Source organism: Rhinolophus sinicus, linkage group LG02, assembly GCF_036562045.2.
Source record: "Rhinolophus sinicus isolate RSC01 linkage group LG02, ASM3656204v1, whole genome shotgun sequence".
NCBI classification, from domain to species: Eukaryota; Metazoa; Chordata; class Mammalia; order Chiroptera; family Rhinolophidae; genus Rhinolophus; species Rhinolophus sinicus.
The window spans coordinates 53,670,552-53,692,438 of NC_133752.1; the positions used below are offsets into that span (position 1 = coordinate 53,670,552).

The window sequence follows — 21,887 nt, forward strand, 5'->3', positions numbered from 1 at the left end:
ATCTAGGAATAAAGATGTGTTTTTAGATAAGATACCAAAAACACAAAAACAACAAGAGAAAAAAATAGAAAAGTCAGACATCATCAAATGTAAAAACTTTTGTGCTTCAAAGTTTTCTTGTGCATCAAGAAAGTGAAAAGTCAACCCAGAGAATGGGAAAATTTTGCAAATCACATATTGATAAAGAACTCTTACCTATATTGAAAAACCTCTTACAAGTCAATAAAAAGACAAATAACCCAATTTAAAAAATGATCAAAGAATTTGAATATACATCTCCAAAGAAGAAATACAAGTGTCCAATAAGCACATCTTTAGCCATCAGGGAAATGCAAATCAAAGCCACAATGAGATACCAATTCACAGCTACTAGAATGGCTATCATCAAAAAGACAACAATAACAAGTTTTAGCAAGCATGTGGCAAAATTGGAACCCTGACACACTGCTGGTGGGAATAGAATATGATGGCAGCCACTTTGGAAAACAGGCCAGTCTATCCTTCAAAGATTAAACATAGGGTTAATACTTGGTCCAGCAATTCGACTGCCAGGTCTATACCAAGGAGAAATGAAAACATATATCCACCCAAAACTTGTACATGAATGTTCATAGCACCATTGTTCATAATAGCCAAACAATGGAAACAATCCAAATGGCCATCAACTGATGAATGGATATACAAAATGTAATACAATGGGATATTATTCAACAATTAAAATAAATGAAGTACTGGTACATGCTACTGCATGGATGAACCTTAAAAACATCATGCTGCGGCAGCCAGGTGGCTCAATTAGTTAGAGCATGAGCTTTGAACAACAGGGTTGCTGGTTAGATTCCCACATGGGCCAGTGAGCTGCAACCTCCACAACTAGATTGAAGACAATGATCTGCCAGAGCTTCGGGAGGGGCAGCCAGATGGCTCAGTTAGTTAGAGCATGAGCTCTCAACAAGGTCACAGGTTCAATTCCCACATGGGACCGTGGGCTGTGCCTCCTGCAACTAAAGATTGAAAATGGCAACTGGTCTTGGAGCTAAGCTGCACCCTCTACAACTAGACTGAAGGACAACGACTTAGAGCTGATAGGCCCTGGAGAAACACACTGTTTCCCAATATACCCCAATAAAATTTTTTTTAAAAAAATAACAATAATGTAAACCTTTACCTTAAGAAACTGGAAAAAGAGGAACAAAATAAATCCAAAAAGTAAAAAGAAAAAACAAAAACAACAACAACACAAAAACCCATCATGCTAAGTGAAAAAGTCCAGCCACAAAAGACCACATGTATATGATTGCATTTATATAAAATATACAGCATAGACCAATTTATACAGATAGCAAGTAGTTCAGTGGTTGCCTAGGGCTGGGGGGAGGGTATTCTGAGAAAATGAAGAGTGACTGGACAGATTTTTTTTTGGGGGGGGGGTATAAAAATGTTCTCAAATTTATTATGGTGATAGTTGCACAACTTTGAATATAGTGAAAAAAATGAGTGTACACTTTAAATGAGTGAATTATATCTTAATAAAGCTGCTATAAAATTTTCAATTAAAAATAAAATGCACAGAGAAAAATCAATGAATGCAAAGTTGCTTTTTAAAAAAGATCAATAAAATAATAAACTTCTAGCCTAGAAGAATCAAGATAAAAAAGAGAAGATACAAATTACCAATGCAGAAATGAAAGAGGAGCATTACTATAGATACTAAAGAATATAAAAGGATAGAAAGGACTACTTTAAACATATTTATAAATTTGACAACTTAGAAAACAACAATAAATTTGACAATTTAGAAAAAATAGACTCTCTCTCCTTAAAATACTGAGTGACACCAGGTCAGAAAACAGAGCTGATTCACCTTGACAACAGCTCTCTGGGGATACTGTACATTGGTTCCTGATACTTGGATTCCTGCTTTCTATCCTTTCCAACTCCCAGTTATTTGGCTTTTCCTTTGATTCTGTGAATCACCCCATATCCTTGCAATATATCCCTCCCCTGGTTAAGTGGGTCAGTCAATTTCTGTTGCCTGTGATGGAAGAACACTAACTGATACACCCGCATATAAATACATGCAATAAAAAGGTCACTACTACTTTGCAAGACAGTCCACAGCATTTAAGTTTTGCTTAACTTTGTACCAGAATTTGCTTCTTTATAAAGTCTACATTAGTCCTAGCTTGACTTCTGGAGCTTCATAGTATAAATACACTCCATCTTCCAAATGACATATATTTAAAAACTACTATAATTTATCCCCAAACACTTTCTCAGCAAAGTAATTCATTTTTCATTTAAAACATGTATGACTACTACACACTCACTAGAACGGCTATAATAAAAAGGACAGACAATTCCAAGTGTTGGCAAGTATATGGAGAAACTACAACACTTATATATTGTGAGAGGGAATGTAAAATGATATAGCCACTTTAGAAAGCAGTTCATATAATTTATATATTTATATAATTTACTTCATACTTTTAAGTGGACTTTACAAAGAATCACCTACTGTAATATCCTCCTAGACAATAATACCCATGAAATCATGGTCTCTATGTGCTAGTTATGTTTTCCAATAACATACTAAAGATATACTTAACTATTAATTTAAAGTGTGTCTCACTTACTATCAAAATTCATTTCTTGTGCCACTAATGGTATATGTATTGCTCTTTGGGAAACACTAGGTTATTCCATTTAACTTAAAAACTTGTATAAATTTTCATTAAAGCAATTACCAACTTAGAAAACAATAATATTATGTTTTATGTAGCACATAATGAGATACAGAAAGTATTAGACCTTTTATTTTAGCAAATACTTGAAAATTAATTTTGGTGGCTTTTTAGAATTGAAAGTGACTAAATAGCTGGAGATATGGGAAACCTCAGAAACAAGATGTCTTCCTTCCTACTCTATACCCAACATGATCATAACCATGCTATTTTGGGGAAAAAGAGACCTCCACAGAGGGAGAAGAAAAAAAGGAAGTCTAAAAAAATGGCAAGTGGTTGTTAACGAATTATGGGTCATTGTTTTCTTTAAATTCTTATTGTGTTCTTCCTTTCTCTACTTGCCAAATTTATTTAATGTATTTCTATTTTTTAAAATGAAATACAGATGAAAATTGAATATTATTTCAATCTGTTGTAATAGTTAAATTTCTAATTTTATTTATTTAAAAATAAAAATGTAAGTGAAAAATACCAATTTCCTTCTTTTTATTTATTTATTTATTTTTTAAAAATTTATTGGGGTGACAATTGTTAGTAAAATTACATAGATTTCAGGTGTACAATTCTGTATTACATCATCTATAAATCCCATTGTGTGTTCACCACCCAGAGTCAGTTCTCCTTCCATCACCATATATTTGATCCCCCTTACCCTCATCTCCCTCCTTCTTATTTTTAAAAGTACTTGACCTGACGTGAGCGTGTAGACAAATCTAACACTGAAGAAGAAAGAATAAATAAATAAATGAAAGTACTAACACTTTATACAACCTTTTGTGGCTAATTATGTTCCTATGTTCTCTTAAGTTCTCAAAGCACTGGAAATATTTTGTTTTGTCCATTATTTTATGAAAAATATAATCCAAAAAAACTAAATGTCCTCAAAGGCCAGAGTAGAAGACAAAAACAATGGGTTCTGGAAAATGGACCTAAAATCTTTTTGTAATTATAGCTTGATTATTCTTAAAACTCTATAGTTCAAGTGATTTGATACATGGAATTTGATTTTAATTACTCTAGCAGGAATGAAGACAAGCTAGGGCTGGTGGATAGATGGAAGGGATAGAAGGAACTGGAACAATAGCATTACGTTGAAATTGCTGGAACTGGGTGTTGAGTTAATAGGTGTTAATTATATTATTTTTTAAAAATTTTCTGTATATTTGAAAAATTCTGTAATAAAATAAAAAGACAAAAAAATTCTCAATATGAATTATTAGTATCACCTAAACCAACCTCTGTAACACGCCAAAAATAAAACAAAATAAACAAGCAAAAAATATCCATTTAAAACAAAGCTCCAGGTGGTCTATAAAGTATTTTTGCTATTTTATTTGTATAGTCAAGTGAAAAAACAATTATTTATCAGTAAGTTGACTATTTAAAACTTGTATGGAAGGTTCTTATCGCCACCTACTGGACACTGTGATTAACTACTTGCTATAGAAAAAAACACTATGGGGGCGTGGCCGATTAACTCGGTTAGAATGGTGTTAGTAACACCAAGGTTACCAGCTCGATCCCCTTGTTGGCCACTGTGAGCTGCGCCCTCCTAAAAAAATAAGAAAGAAAGGGCAAAAAAAGAAAAAAACACTATTGAACAGGTTCCCCCATTTTACTCCAAGCATTTGGTCTTTAATAAAATAGTGCTAACACCATTAAATTTATCTTTATGTGTGCATGTCTATATTAGTAATATTAATAAAGTTATATTACACCACTTCTAAGAACATGAAATGCCATCTGCAAATGGCGTTTCGTAAAATTTATGTTAGAAACCATACTGGTGATCATCATAAGACCTTGTTTTTCAGAAGATACCAGATTTTGATTTTCCTATAGTGTTAGAACACGGAATTTAAGTTATTTATATATAAGGATAAACCAGGAAGCTAGAAACTAGTCCTCGCTCTTAAATATAGTGCGTTACCTTTTTTTCAACCCAGTCGTTTATAATCTTGACTTTTATCGCAAATTTCACATCTTTTATAAGTTGTCTAATTGAATACACCAATAATTCTCAACCTTGGTGCATGAGAATTACCTGCAGAATTTTTAAATAAACTGATGCTGGTAACAAAGCCAGAGATGTTTGTGGGGACAGAGCCAGGAGTGCAGTTTCCAGCCTCTCAGCCTCACGTGGAAAGGTGCTGGCTCAGGTAGTAAATGGCCATCAACTGTGATTGGATGGCCATTAGCTGTGGCTAGTTGGCCGTCAGCTGTAACCAGTGAGCCATTGGCCACTAAAATAACTCCTGTGGTTACGCTAGCAGAAAATGGGGGCTGGCAAGAAGATGGTGGCTGAGCTAGCAAGAACGGATTGCAGTTGGCAGGGCGGATTGCAGCTAGCAAGTGAGGTTGGTTGGCAGACAGAGATGTGGACAGCAGGTTGCTGATAATATGGCTCCTGCTTCCTGTGTCTCCAACCTAGCCATCAGCAAGACTATAGTGGTATGAGTCCCCTACCTATGGCTCCGTGGGTGTTCCTTTTTGGCCTCACCATGTCCTATGTTCTTATGTGGGGAGTGGGACCAGACACCCCACCTGTCACCCTGCATAACAAATGGCGCAGGAGCAAGGTCCCCCGCATGACAATGTTTTTAACCAGGCATGGTTAAAAGAGCCATTAACAGATATCAGTGATTCTCAGTGTGGTTGGTCCCTGAACCAGCACCATCACCACCTGGGAACTTGTTAGAAATGTAAATTTTCAAGGTCCACCTCAGACTGCTGAGTGGAACCCAGCAATTAGTGCTTGCAAGCCCTCCAGGTGATTTGGATGCAGGCTAAAGTCTAAAAATCACTAGTATTTACTGTAAAATTTGAAAGTGTTTAACTCTCTTTTTAAGTATCAGATTTAATTTACTGCTGTTTAAGAAAAAGATATAATAGTAATAATATAAAAGTGAAACAGATTTACAGTAAAAATAATCTAGTACAATCCTATTTTTCTAGAAGCACATCATTATAAACACTCAACATTAGTTCTAGTCAGTCAACAGGAAAAATGCTCTAAGGGAAGGATAGAGAATAATTTATTCATAGGCCAGTTAATAAGACCCTGGACTGTTCTTGCCTAGAGCAAGTTTCCCAATGCTATTTTCTTGTTCTGGTTTCTTTTAATCAAAAAAACCACCTTTCTAGGAGATCCAAGACAATGGAGTAGATAAGCACTGTGCCAGCTTCCTTCCATGAACAAATTAAAATCACAACTAAACTATAGATCAAGCTGGAGAGCCATCTGAAGTCTGGCTGAAGAGGTTTTATGACTAAGGATATAAAGGAGAAGCCACATCAAGACGGGTAGGAGGCGCAGAGATACACAGAACTGGCTAGCCCCAAACCTCCGTGTGGCGGTAGAGGACCAGGAGGGATATCTTGGCTGCAGAGGTTCCCCCCCAGAGAAGCAAGAGACCCCCACCCCCAAACTGACCTCCCCAGCCCAAAATACTGGTGCCGGAAATAGGAGCCCCTACAACATTTGGCTGTGAAAAAGTGGGGAATCCGACCATCTAGGTAGGACGAAAGGTGGCAGGAAATCAAGGTGTGCTCTAAAAGAGCCCACACACAGACTCTCACTCCCAGGCACTCACCTTGGGCTCCAGTGGAGGGACAGTAACTTGGGGGTGTTAGAGACATACGAGGAGCAGACAGAGTTCTATGGCTTGAGGACAGTTGGCATTTTCCGTGTGAGAAGTCTTCTTCCCGTGGAACTGGCAGGCTGACACCAACTTTGTTGTATTGAGCCCTCCCCCTACATTTACAGCCAAATCTGAATCTGATTGGTCTGGTGAGCTCTGCAGCTCCATCCTGCTGACCCACTGAAATCCCACCCCACCCAACTCACCCAATGCTGGAGGCACTTTCTCCAAGAGCAGCAATCCCTGCCCACATTGCACTCCTTCTTGGAAAACTATCAGAGTCCGACAGACCCCCAGATGTGGGCAGCAACTGGCCTCGGTGTGCTCTGAGACTGAGTAGCTCCAGGCTCAGCACAGGCACCAAACCATAATTTACATTAACTTGGTAACCACAACTCTTCCCACGCTAGTGACTCCCTGAGACCCTGTCTCCCAACTTATATACCACACAAGGCTTTATCAGTGGCTAAACCTTAAGGGAGCCAGCATTTTTGCGGAGCTACCCCAGGCCCTGTACTAGTGGCAGCCGTCCTACGTTTGCAGTGTGGCCTCTCCAATGCCCCCAGCATTAGCACAGGCAGCAAACAACAGCAGATCGCTTTGTAGCTCTTACCAGGTATTCCCCGGCTGGTCACAGGCAATGGGTGACCTGGGCCTGTACCAAAGCCCCTCATGACTCCCCAGAACCAACATACCTAGAGGTTGGCTTCAGATCACAGTAGAGCACTGCCCAATTAGTCCCACAAGCGGCACACACAAAGGGTGGTCTCAACAGGCACTGAAGCCCAATGAGGTAAATTCCACTCAGTGAGGTAAGCCCCCCATATAGCAGCCCATAAGCTGTCGACATGGCCAAACCCCTCAACCAATCAGCCTGAGGGTCAATCCCATCCACTGACATGCCAGTAGTAACCAAGACTCAACTGTAACAGGAGGACATACACAACCCATACAGAGGACACTCTTGGAGCACCTGGTGCAGGTGACCAGGGAGACTGTGCCACTGGGCCCTACAGGGCACCTACTACACAAGGCCCCCTGGTGAAGACTGGGGGATGTAGCTGGTATATCTAAGACATAGAAACAAACAGAGAGGCAGCCAAAATGAGGAAACAAATACATCACAAATAAAAGAACAGAAGAAAACTCCAGAAAAAGAACTAAACGACATGGAGGCAAGCAACCTACCAGAGACAGAGAGTTCAAAACAATGGGTATAAAAATGCTCAAGGAACATAGTGAGAACTTCAACAAGAAGACAGCAAGCATGAAAAAGGACATAGAAACCTTATAAGAAAGAACCAGTCAGAAGTGAAAAATACAATAATTGAAATGAAGAATGCACTAGAAGGTATCACTAACAGACTACATGAAGCAGAGGATCCAGTCAGCAATTTGGAAGACAAGGTAGCAGAAAACATCCAAGCAGCAAAAACAAAAAGCAATAAAAAAAAAAAAAAAAAAGAGCATAGTTTAAGAGACCTCCGAGACAACATCAAATGTAACAACATTCACATTATAGGGGTACCAGAAAGGAGAAGAGAGAATGCAAGGGATTGAGAAACTATTTAAAGAAATAATGACTGAAAACTTTCCATAGAGAAGTGATCCTTAAATTGACATTAAAAAAAAAGTGGGAGGAAGTAGAGGATGAGCATTCCACAGAGAGAAATTAGCACGTGCAAAGATACTGTGACAGGAGGGAATGTGACCAATATGTCACAGGTAGGGTTAGAGGGCCCAAGATGGTAAGACAAGCATTAAATCGAAGAGCAACAACCCAGAGAGGCTATGAGCAGAATTTCAAAGGGGAAGAAGGTCACTCAACTAGGAATCACCTCAATCCAGTGAAAATGTATTTTGTGTCCAATGTAAATAAAATAATATGAGCCACCTTCAGGAAAAAAAAAAAACTGACAAAAAAAAAGAACACACTTTCCTAACCTGGTAAAGGAAACAGACACAAGCCCAGGAAACAGAGTCCCAAACAAGATGAACCAAGACACATTATAATTAGAATAGCAAAGCTTAAAGACAAAGAGAGAAACCTACAAGCAGCAAGAGAAAGGGAACTAGTAACTTATAAGGGAGGTCCAATAAAATTTTCAGCTGATTTCTCAACAGAAACTTTACAGGCCAGAAAGGATTGGCACAAAATATTCAATGTGATGGAAAGCAAGGATCTACAACCAAGATTACTCTACCCAGCAAAGTTATCATTTAGAATCAAAGGACAGATAAAGAGCTTCCCAGACAAGAAAAGGCTAAAGAAGTTCATCATCACAAATAAGTATTATAAGGAATATTAGAGGGACTTAAGATGGGGGGAAAATCAAATTTTGAATAAACTGGCAGTAACTACATATCTATCAACAATTATTTTCAATGTAAATGGATTAAATACTCCAATCAAAAGACACAGAAGGGCTGCCTAGAAGAGATTCTCTTCAGATTGAAAGACACACATAGATGGTAAAGAGATAGAAAAAGATATTTCATGAAAATGGAAATGAAAAACAACAAAAAGCTGTAGTTGTAATACTTATACCAGACAAAATAGACCTTAAAACAAAGGCTATAACAACAAGAGACAAAGAAGGACCCAATAAGCCCACTTCAGGGTATTTATCTGAAGAAACCCAAAACGCTACTTCGAGGGGACATGTGCATCCATATGTTCATTGCAGCATTGTTTACAATGGTCAAGATGTGGAGGCAGCCTGGGTGTCTGTCGATGAAAGAATGGATAAAGAGGTGGTACATGTATACAATGGAATATTGTTCAGCCAGGGAAGGGAATGGAATGGGTTCTTGCCATCTGCGGCAGCATGAATGAACCTAAAGGATATTGTGCTGAGTGGAGTATGTCAGTGAAAGACAAGTGCAATGTGGTTTTGCTTATATGTGGAATCTAAAGAACGAAGTAAACAAAACATAAACAAACTCATAGGTACAGAGAACGTTTTGATGGTTGCCAGATGGGAGGGGTTTGGAGACGAGTAAAAAAGGGGAAGGGATTAAGAAGTACAAATTGGTAGTTACAAAAATCATGGGGATGAAAAGTATAACACAAGGAATATAGTCAATAATATTGCAATAATTATGTATGGTGTCAGATGGGTACTAGATTTGTTGGGGTGATAGATGGAAGGGGTTGGGGGATACAAGGTGAAGGGAGTAAAGCTAGGGAATACAGTCAATAATATGGTAATAACTATGTATAGTGCCAGGTGAGTACTAGTCAGGGGGATCATTTCTTAAATTATATAAATGTCTAACCACTATACTGTACACCTGAAATTAATATAAAATAATATTGAATGCCAACTGCAATTGAAAAATTTAAAAAGGGGGGAAAAGGTGAAGGGGAATTAAGAGGGTAAAAATCTTAAGGTATAAAATAAATTTAAGTCATGGGGATGTAATGTACAGCATGGGGAATACAGTCAATAATATTGTGATAGCTTAGTATGGTGTCAGATGGTTGCTGCACTTAATCATGGTGATCAGTTCTGTAGGTACATAAATGTTGAGTAACTATGGTGTACACCTGGAACTAATATAATGCTGTATGTTAGCTATATTTTAATAAAAATCTTTTAAAAAGGCATCTTTCTAAGACACAATTAAAATTTTAGCCATATCATCATACCTTTTAACCCTAGGAATGTCACTTTTAGAAATAGAGAGGAAAATAAACTATGCCCAAAGATTTTCTCTAAAGCAGTGTAAATAATAGAGGGGCAAGGGGACCTAAGCAAGTTAAATGCCCCCATATTGAAAAATGATTCCATAATTTGAGCAACAACAGGATGGACTATTGCTTAACCATTACAATGATGCTTCTCACATGAAATTTGAATATGGGGAAACGCTTACTTTGTAACATCATGTGTGCATGTTTACTCTTCTGTCAATTAAAAAGGACATTGGAAAGCATCAAAATATTAATGCTGGTTATCTATAAGTAGTTGGATTATGAATGATTTTTAAAATATTAGTGTTTCTAAAATTGTCAGTAAGAGTATACTTACTTTATTAATTAGAAGAAAATCTACAAACACAATAGAACTTCTATACTCTGAATTAGGACCTTCAAATAATGATGAATCAGTAAGTTTTAAAACGATGGTAACTGTGGGAAACAAGTAGATAATTTTTTCTCTCCATCCTGCACTATTCTTTTCTCATCCTACTCCTTCCAACTTTTTTATTTCCACTTTCCTCATATCAGCTATGCCAGAACCCCATCATTAGAGCTACTAAGAAACTGAAGTGTAATTATTCAATATTTAAAAAATTTTAAACTTTTCAGTTAAAAAGTTTAATTTACCTTAGAATATACACAAGGTGACAAAAAACTTGTATACACATTTTATGGAAGGAAAAAAAATGTATTAAAATTGTAATACTCAATATATGCCCATAACAAAAGATGAATACAAGTCATGTGTATAGATTTTTTTTTGGCACCCCCAGTATAAAAAGGAGGTAAAATAGCATAACGGTTAAGAGAACAGGCTTCAAAATCAGATCTAGCTTTGAATCTCAGCTGACCACTTATGGGACCTCATACAAGTTTCAATTTCCTTATCTGTAAAATAGGAGCCACACCCTTCTCACTGAACTGCTGAGAGGATGAAAAGAGAGGATGCATGTGAAGCATTAGATTAGTAGTAGGCCCTCAATCGAAGGTAACTGCTGTTACTCTTTTGTAGTTAATTACAGTTGTTTTTGGGAAATCGCATTTAAATTTTAATTTTCCTGTGGGGATAAAAGCTTAGTGGGGCACAGGCGTTGTTCAGTCATTTGGACTTCTGAGACCACTAAAATTGAAAATCCAACTTGGAAGACCTACATTGAGGTGTCAAAATATTGTTTACAATGTGGGTGTTATTAAAACCCACCAAAAAATTTATCAGCACTATCATTTCATAACAGAAAAGGCATTTGAACATCCCCCAAGAATTGGGAGATAGTCTCTGAGTAAGGGAATCATTCTCAAGAAAGGACAGTTGGCAATTACATGCCAAAATTATCCTTTTGTTTGTTTGTTTGGTCACATACCATTAAACACTTAAGGACCAATACCAGTTTGCAAGCTGGTACTTGATAAAAGACACTTAATTTCTTAGCGTGACTTTTCACCCATAAATGAAGTGGTTCTATCCACCTCAGAGATATTCATTCAACACCAACCAAACCTGTTACTTGCTATTAAGCAGAGGAATTCAAGATTAAATGGGGTTAAGTATATGAAAACACTATACACAGTGCCTTGTACATTGCAAAGCACAGTGAAAATATACACTATTATTATTATAAAAATATAAATATGATAAATTGATTCCCTAAGAGAACATTTGAATGGCTTAGTCATTTTCTATATCTATGTCATCATAAATGACATTCAGAATTTTTTAGAATGAATGTTTTCCAGTATTTTCCATATTTTTCTTTAGAAAACAAATCATATTTGTGATGTAGTTCACAACTCTGCTATTCTGTCTTAGGGGAATTGAGGATGTTACTTTTTTCTCAGATGGTACAGCTTTCAAGGGAAAGTTATTAAGCTAGAAATTGCTGCTATAATTAATTATCAGCATGTAGAATCTGAATTCTAAGAAAGAAGATTTAATAGGATCTAAAAGGTAAGTTCAGACACAGAGAAAATTTTATTTTCTTACTTTTGAAAGTGTTAAGATTTCCCATACTTGAAAGTTAAAATCTACTTTCAAGTATGATCAAGAAATAACAAGACACCATAGAAATTATAGAGTTTTATAATTTTCTGTGAATTCTTAATCCACTAAAAATAATTTCACAATACAACACTTTTAGGCAGCTTCTTTGTTACTTTCTTTGGTTTCTGCTTCTTTAGGCAACAATGGCTCGATCTTTAGTAACAAACCTTCACTTGTCGAACTACGAAGAAAAGCTCGTACCACAAAGGGTCCTGAAAACAAAGACAATAATCAACTTTCACTTTATTCCATAGATACCTAATGAGTAAATAAAAACATACAAGAAACCTTATAGAACTCATGTTAGATGGTCACTTGAGAATTATTGATATTACTGAATATTTTGAATTAGAAGGGAAGATCGTTTCATTTCTAAAGTAGAAGACAAACATGCTATATCTAGATTATAGATTTAGCCTTGAAACTACACATTTACTAATAATTCATTTCTCCTTCAGAATATAATCGCCTAGAATTTATTTTATTGCAAAGTCAACAGTGAATGGAGCAGGTGGTAATATTGAAATGTGATGAAAATATTCTAAACACTTATTTAAAACAGCACAGATACTACCTCTGTGTTACCAAACATTTAGTAAAATTTCCTAAAAATTAAAAAGGTTTTCATACGAACGTTAAGGACTTTGTTTAAAATGGCAAAAACCAGATAACAACATTGGTTTTAAAGATTTACTGTCCATCATTCTACTCCAGCTATAACCTCAGAGGATCCTACACTAAAATCAATGTTCTCTGTGGACTATAAGTATCCACATACATACAATTACAAAGTACAATGGCCATATCTAGGATAACAGAATTAACAAATGAGGTATTTATTACCAGTGTGTTTAACTCCCAAAGAAGATGAAAAATAGCAAAAGATCGTGTTTTAATGATACATTTGGTTATAAAACTAAACCTGAGCGATTCCTATAATGTAAGACCACAAGTGAATAGTCAATTGAGTTAATGGGCACTCGCTTGATTTCAACCAGTCATGAGTGAAATTTGTCTTGGGAAGGAATGTGAATGGCACGTAATGTAATGATAGGGCACTGGAAGTATTCTTAGTCTACTGCACAGCTTCCACATCTTGATCAAGTATCACTGACTCCATGAATCACCCCATTTATAAGAAGTGACTCTCATGACATGATTAAAACCATGTTTCTTTTCTAAAATAAGTAAGATTAAGGGGGTCGGGGTTTGACTCAGAAATGGTGGCCTCCATATTCTACAGTCAGCTGTTAGTTGCCACCACCCTTTTGAGCCACCCTCACGGAGAGGGTGTGGGCTGCTGTCCCGGTTCTGGGAACTTCTGGATTGTTTAACCACCATGGACTCCAAGTACAGCAGCAACAACAAAGGAATCTCTCACTAAATGAATACTTAAGTATGGAATTGTTATAAGAAGCTGGGAGTTTCCATTCCCAAAGGACATGTGGCTAAGTCACCAGATGAAGCTTATGCAATTGCTAAAAAATTAGGTTCAAAACATGTTGTGATAAAGGCACAGGTTTTAGCTAGTAGTAGAGGAGAACGAACATTTGAAAGTGGCCTCACAGGAAGAGTGAAGATAGTTTTCTCTCCAGAAAAAGCAAAAGCAGTTTCCTCACAAATGACTGGGAAAAGGTTGTTTACCTAAGCAAACCGGAGTAAAGGGCAGAATTTGCAATCAAGTATTCGTTTGTGAGCGAAGATATCGCAGGAGAAACGATTACTCTGCAGCAACAATGGAAAGGTCATTGCAAGGTCCTATATTCACAGGAAGGTCTCAAGGTGGTGCCAACATTGAAGACGTTGCTGCAGAGACTACTGAGGCCATAGTTAAAGAACCTAGTGATATTGAAGAAGGCGTCAGAAAGGAACGAGCACAGAAGATGGGGTTTCCACCTAATGTTGTGGATTCTGTGGCAGAAACCATGGCCAAAGCTTTACAACCTTTTTCTGAAATACAATGCAAGCATGGTGGAAATAAACCCAATGGTAGAGGATTCAGATGGAGCTGTGCTGTGTATGAATTATTCTAATTCAGCTTATCCCCAGAAGAAAATCTTTGACCTATCGGACTGGACCCAGGAAACTGAAAGGGACCAAGATGCAGCTGAGGCGGATCTCAACACACACTGGCCTAGATGGGAGTACAGGCTGCCCATAAATAGTGGTTTGTTTATGGCCACAGTGGATATACTAAAAGTTCATGGAGGGACTCCAGCCGATGTTCTTGATGGTGGTGGTGCCACAGTCCATCAAGCAACAGAAGCATTTAAGCTGATCACTTCAGATAAAAAGGCACTGGCTATTCTGGTCAACATTTTTGGAGGAATCGTGGGTGTGATGCTATTGCACAGGGTGCAGTCATGGCAGCAAAGAATTTGGAAATTAAAAGACCTATTGTGGTACGGTTACAAGGTCTACCAGTTGATGATGCTATGGCACTGATAATGAACACTGGACTTAAAATTCTTGCTTGTGATGACTTAGATGAAGCTGCTAAAATGGCTGTAAAGCTCTCTGAAATGGCTTAGCCAGGCAAGCCCAGGTGGATGTGAAACATCAGTAGCCAATCTGATCTGAGTACCCAGTGGATGGCTGAAGGTATTAAATGTGCTGTAAATGTTAAAAATACTGTGTTCTGTATTATTATTATTCCTTTTCTCTTTAGTGTATGAGCATTGTAATTATCATCAAGGCATAAAAATTTTTAAAAGCATTTGATCTGCATTTAATTTGACTGCTGAGAATGGGATATTTGTATAAAGAACAAGTGTGTAATGCAGTTATCTAGCTTTTTATGCTGCAGCCTTCTTTTTCACTCGCAATAAGCCAGTTTATTATTTTGGGGTACAACATTCTTCATTGATATGAGTCCTATGAAAAAAATAAATATGAAGCTAAAGATTTATTCTGTAGTGTCTGAAATATTAATATATCTAATAACCAGCCTCATTAGTAGAGCAATGTATCAAAACAACGTTTTATGTAAGAAGTATTTATCTACAACACCAAATACCTAACTAAATATATCAATTACTATTTGTAGACAGAGCTTTCAAACACTCCCCCGAATATTCTTTTAAGTATTTCAGTGAAATAACTTGTTAATTATTTGAACATTATTTTAATCATCACAAAACACTGCAAGTCTTCCTGATCCTGTGGTATTGAGAAGAACCTGTAGGTTTGTATCAAATAAAGGTATATTTACTAAGGACTTGGCAGAGAAAATTGACAATGTCAATTAAATTAAAATCTCCCAATGTGATAAAGAAAAAAGATTAAGAAAGCTAGTATCAGTGACAAAGTGAATGGTCTGGTTTCACAATATCATTTCATAAATGACTTCAGTTTCTATTTAACACCATTGTAAGTTTAAGGCATTACAGTTTTCTTTCAAACTTTATTATATTTAATGAGAGATAAATGTGGGAATTTACAAAGGTTTCAAGATGTAAAGTATTCTCTTATTAACATTAATGAGGTCTCCTCTCTAAAGAACTACACTAGTTAATAAGGTAATTAGAAATCCTATAGAGAATTAAATTTTATTTATTTAATCCCTGGAAATACTGTTGCTATGGTAGCTGCATATTAACTTGATTGTTTTCTTAATATTTTACATTTTTAAAGTACCACAGGGCTATCGGGAAGTCTAGCCCAGCAAACCACTTACCCAAATTCAGTGGTCTGTGCTTACAAACTTCATTAATAACTGCTTGCAGATTGGCAGCTATCTGGTCACCTGACATATCCAGCTGAAAGAAAAGGATACATAACATTAAATGTTGGTAACTATATCAGTATTTATTCTAGACAGTGTTTTAAAAGTATTCAACTAATGCAAATTATCTATTGAGAGATGCTACTGTGACTAGAGCTTCAATAAACAGGGATGCATATATTTTTTTCGAATTAGTGTTTTGGATTTCTCTGGATAGATACCCAAGAGTGGAACTGCTGGATCATAAGGTAGTTCCATTTTCAATTTTTTGAGGTACCTCCATACTGTTTTCCATAGTGGCTGCAACAATCTGCAATCCCACCAATAGTGCACGAGGGTTTACATGTGGAATCCAAAGAACAGAATAAGTGAACAAACAAAACAGAAATAGACTCAGAGATATAAGGAAAAATAAAAAAACTTACGGTTGCTAGGTGGGAGTGGGGTGGGGATGGGGGAGAAGGTAAAGGGATTAGAAACTACAAATTACTAGTCACAAATTAGTAGCCACGGGAATATGAAAGACAGTTTGGGGAATATAATCAATAATGTTGTAAAGATGGTGTCAGATGGGCACTTGTCTTATTACGGAGACCACTTCATGGACTGTGTAGACACCTGACCACTGCGCAGTATGCCTGAAGCTGAAGCTGAATAACATTAAATTAAAAAAAAGAGAGATGCTACTGTGAAAAAAAGAAAAAAACATTCTAAAACTCTTCTTTTAGAATGCTACATTTACATGTCTTTACATGTCAAGATTAATTACCTTACAGCAAAGTGTTTTGGAGTTGTTCCACCTGAGATTCCTTGATTTCCAAGTAATTTCCCCAAAGCATAACCCAGGGCAGAATACACCACCCTCCTCATCCCGACCCCCAAGGAAGTAGTGATATTTCCTCTTTAAGTTCTCTGTTGATTTACTTTTAAAGGAAACTAAGAAAATGTTTAGAAATTAATGCTTCACAAATCCAAAATAAAACTACTTGACTACACATATTCACACAACACATATCTAACACAGAGACATTTTCAGGATGCTACACTAACACTCTATGCAATAACAATTATTCTTTTATTTAGCAAAAACTACAGTAAGTAAATATAGTGAATGAGACCTAGTCATAAAACCCCTAACCCCAGCTCACACCTTTGGACAGTCCTTGTGCTTATGGTTCAAATTCAATGCATGTTATTCTTCTTAAATACACCAGTTAAAACCAGATATCACATTCCAGTGTTTAGAGAATTTTGCAAAATGAATCAATTTATAATTCATATAAAAATTATAGCATAACCAGCAGAAATCACACAGTAAGAGTTCAAGTTTTAAACAAGAGTGCTATTTTCCAATGACTAGGAGACCACTGTGAGAAATGTGCCAATAAGAATAAAGAGAATGCCTCCTGAAAAAAATTATTCTCGTTATCATCTGACAACATTTACTTGACATACTCTAGGGCATAATGCAGAATTAAACCCTAATTAAGAAGGTTTGGACATGACTGAAGGAATTTTCACTTCATGCCAATCCATAAGTGAGAGTTCAGGTGGTAAAGAAAATCAAGCAATGCTGAGTTCACTTACTGTGTCCTCAGATCTTAAGGACTTTAATTTGCATTGCGGTAAGTAGTACACTGGCAGGCAAGGCACCTTACATTTGCTATGTTAAAACAAAACAAAACAAAACAAAACAAAAAGGCAAGGATAACAACATGTGTTCCTGTCTCCTTTCATTTCCTTCTTAATTCTCCACTTTATCTCAAATTGTTCTTTCTATCAACGACAGTAACCACTACAGATCTAATAAGTTCCTTTACCATTTATTAAAGATGTATACCTACCTTAAATTTGGGATAGTAAGAGATAAAAGGAAAAGATGTCCAACATACATTTTTAAATAGTTCCATCTATACTGTTATACTATATACACTAAACTTACCAGGTTGTTAAAACTAGTGTATACTTTGTGCACTTATATTGCCATTCCTACATTAAGCTGAAATAACATAGCTTTAGAAATGGAAAACAATTACTTCCCCTCCAACTTTCATTATTAGGATAATTTCAATGATTTCACCTAAGTTTAAAACATACAAAAATGTTTTAAAACATAGTTTACACTTTTATCCAAATTTTATCACTGCTAATCTCTACTTTGAGTACTAAATTTTAAAGTATATTTATAGCCACGATGCTTCATTTTACTTTTTCTTTTGGGTATTGTGCAAAATTATGAAAAAGTTATATATTTTATAGGCATACTGATTTTTTTAATTGGCTATTGATGTCAAGATAGTTATGCACAAAAACAAAATGTATACACGCATGAGAAATTTGGAGGTATAACAATCTAGAGACAACTCCTGAAAGCAACACTAGCAAGTTTCCCTACCTACATCTCAGGGACTGCACTTCTAACAGGGCTTTTCCATGCAAGAACATTTTGTGGTCTTATGAAGTCAAGGATGATCATTTTGAGTAGACAATATTATCTGTTAGATTGTCAAGAGCCAAGCATAAGACTTAGTATAACAGTGAAAAAAACAACAAAAAAAAGATGGGGTGACCTTGAAGAGGATATTGAACTATGTTAAGCACCATATTTGTGTGTGTATATAATGTGTATATTTGAAAATACCGGGGGTGCCAAAAAAGGTGCCTAAAAAATGTATACACGTGACTAGTATTCACCTTTTGTTATTAGTATATATTGAGTATTACAATTTTAATACAGTTTTTTCCTTTCTTAAAATGTGTATACATTTTTTTTGGCACCCTCTGTGTAACAGTCACATACTAGCTATGTTCAACTAAAGTGACTATCCACTGCACAAAATAATTATTCTTCATTGTGTAGCACAGATGTTTTCAAAAGGCTGCTTTACTGAATCCTACCTTCTGCTTAGCATCTCCTATTATGTCAGAAATAATTCCCTAAGCAGACTAGATGGAAGACTTACCCAGATGCCACGGTGTGGCTCAGTGCATACAGGTGAACTCTACTCTACGTCTCTACTTTAACTCTCAGATTCTCCTCTTCCCATGCAATTCCTAACCTTTGCCTTCAATTACTTTCTATAAAACACAGTGATTCTTACCCATTTTTTGTCTCTTTGAGAAGCAGATGTATGCAGGGTGAAATGTAGTCACGAGCGTGTCTCAGGCAGTGATTCTTAAATGTTTTTCAGGTTATCAAACCTTGCTCCAGAAAAATGCACACAGGCACACAAAAAACTTAGCCTACATCATCATTGATTCCCTGATTAAAAGAAAGGGTAGAAGAAACGATCTTGTGGAAAGTATGTCAGTTAAGAGAGATCCCTGGGGCATACTTTGAGAAGCCAGTACAGAAGTCTGTTCAAATATTTTGGATGACTATGGCCTATAGTGTGGAAAAAAGATTCAACTTAATTTTCTTACAGTTTAGAGGGTAGAACTAAAAAAAAAAAAGCGAAGTATATACACATGATTGCTAAACATCTAACCTTCCTAAAGTGGCCAGCTCCTGTCACTGTAATGTGCTGACAGCCCCTACATGACTGATCATCTCGAAATGGAAACTGCAGAGGGGACTGCTACTTTGGATAAGCATTTGTTAGAACATCTGACCTTCAAAATCCCTTTCATGTGCAATGTTCTAGGATTATGTAAAGAGTGGCCTGGCATATGGTTTCTGCAAATGGGCCAATACTCTTAATCCCCATGACTCCTAACAGTTCAAATCAAAAAAAGGAAGGTAATCTGTATGTCTCCTCTACAACTTTAAGGAAAATGATAATTGACTGATTGAGCAATTGTTTATTGGGTCTTCTCTTAGTCAACTCCATCCTAAACATTACAGAGATATTATCATTCACGTGTCCCAAGGCATACTTAATTTTATGAGGTGGCTTTCCCAAGTTCCCCCCTCTCCTTGATTTCCCCAGTACTTTCTGGTTCCCTGGGGCTCTCCCTTTTGGCACTCTGCCCAGAAAGCTGGGGCTTTATTTACCCTGTTTTGCCACTTTCTGCAACTGTTCCTGCAGTGGGGGCCAACAGGCAAAGGACAGAGGAAAAGCAGCCATGGCAGCTCCACCCTCCTGTGACCAAGATCCCCTCATCAGAAAGGCAGGTTCCCCTTCCTCAGAGTTTGAGACCTGTGTCCTCTTCTGCTAGGAGCCATGACTTCTACCTACCTCTCAGGCCTGAAGGAGAGGGATTCTCCTGCAGCAGACCGAGGGAGGGATTCTGACTTCACTGATGTCTACTTCCTGGTTTCAGGCTATGTTGAAACCAGGCCATATCACAACACAAAGGGGGAAAAAATGGCAGACTCACCACCAGTTTGGTGTGCTTCAAATTCTGGGCTTTCCTAATTTGCCTGCCACTGTTTACTTTTCAGAAGCTTCAAATAGATGCTCCATTCATTCTGTCCAGGTTTTGTAACAGCTGCATTCGTGGGAGACACGGGGTTTCACGTGATTACACCATCTCATCTGGAACTGGAACTTCCCAAACTTATATATTACATATTTATATTTCAGGGTTGGTAAGCTTTTACTGTAAAGGACCAGATAGTAAATATTTTATGCTTTGAAGGCCACAGACGATTTCTGCTGTATATTCTTTTTTTTTTTTTTTAATACAACCCTTTAAACGACCATTCTAAGTTCACAGGTACAAAACAGACCACAGAGCCAGTTTGCCAACTCCTGTATTAGAATACATTATTTGTCTCTAAATATAAGAAAATGCACACAAAGACAAGTTGTGGTATAAGTTATACTTTACATCACTTTAACAAATCAATAGCTACCAAAATCTAAATGGGGAAAAAAGGGTGCTCTTGGGCACAAGCAGCTTTCATCACTGCTTATGATAAAGCTGTTTGGAAAAACACTTCTGTTTATATTTAATATATTTAATAATTCATAATAGGGTCTAATAGATGTCTTATTGTTTACTGTAACTACTATATTAGTGTATGTTATTACTGTTTGTTTGGAAGTAACACTAGTGAAAGTCACAAAGAATTATCTTTCAGATCCATTTTCTTCTCTCAGCATGTGGATAAAGACAGAATTCTATAAAAGCTGTATTTCTCACTGGTTTTTTAAATAAAACCAATAAAAGAACGCTGTGTATGCAGTATACTGACAGCTACTTATTAAAAATAGATTTTAAGGAAAGCACATCAATTTACTTTCCTTTTACACATTATGCCACATTTATATTTTTCAACTGTGTTACTCTACTGATCAACGATCGCTGAGTTAATGCAGTGGATTAAAACAGTTAGCTCTTTCAAATGATAAGGTTTTTCTAATACTATTATTAATATCTAATAGAAGGGGAGAGTCACACTTTCAATGCCCAAAAGTTCCGGGAAATTATCTGATTTCATGACAGTATAGGTAAGAAAACTGGAAATGATAATAAAACTATTTTTTATTATAATATTCCTGCTAATAAGAACACTGGAAAAAATTAATTGAAAGGACATAACCTAAAATACTACAAGAATTACTCATCCCAGTTAAATACACATCTTTCACAATAAAGCATCAAGCACAATTCTGGCACATATTGAATGGATAAATATTAACTTCTCTTTCTTAGCCCCGTATTATTGGCGATCTAAGATCTACTGCCAGTATGCTTCCTTTAATTTTAATGAAAACTAACAAGTACAGAATTTGCCTTTTACATTCTACACTTTACTTTCCTCTCTTTATAATCCGCTTATCTATGACACAGCACACTGTAGTATACCAAAAATAATGCAACAAAAGAAAAGTTAATCAACCGGGAGGAATGGAGAAAAAGGAGGGGGGAAGTGGCAGTGAACCACGAGCCAAAGGGCTGCTGCCTTCTATCTAACTATTGTTTGGATCTAATTGATTTAATTCCTTGCTTGCCATTTTTGCAACTTACAGACCTAGTTGCTTCAAAAGAAGCCTTCAATTTCCATGTACTATACTATTCAAATCTTGTTGTTTAACTGAACTCCAACACATTCACTCTTCCTGTTCTAGCATGTTCACTAAAACTA

The 21,887-nt window shown here is 36.5% G+C and overlaps 1 protein-coding gene and 1 pseudogene across 1 annotated transcript in view; one reads left to right on the forward strand and one right to left on the reverse strand.

Moving 5' to 3' along the window:
* Positions 1–12,152: 12,152 nt before the first annotated feature.
* MRPL1 (mitochondrial ribosomal protein L1) overlaps positions 12,153–21,887 on the reverse strand; it is a 51,494-nt gene continuing 41,759 nt past the window's right edge. Inside the window, exons 8-9 of the mRNA XM_019720227.2 lie at positions 15,806–15,887; positions 12,153–12,341 (exon numbers count right to left, since the gene is read on the reverse strand). Of these exons, the coding sequence (XP_019575786.2) occupies positions 12,223–12,341; positions 15,806–15,887 (201 nt within the window). The 3' untranslated portion in view covers positions 12,153–12,222. The remainder of the gene's footprint in view (positions 12,342–15,805; positions 15,888–21,887) is intronic.
* On the forward strand, positions 13,250–14,704 carry LOC109440049 (succinate--CoA ligase [ADP-forming] subunit beta, mitochondrial; annotated as a pseudogene).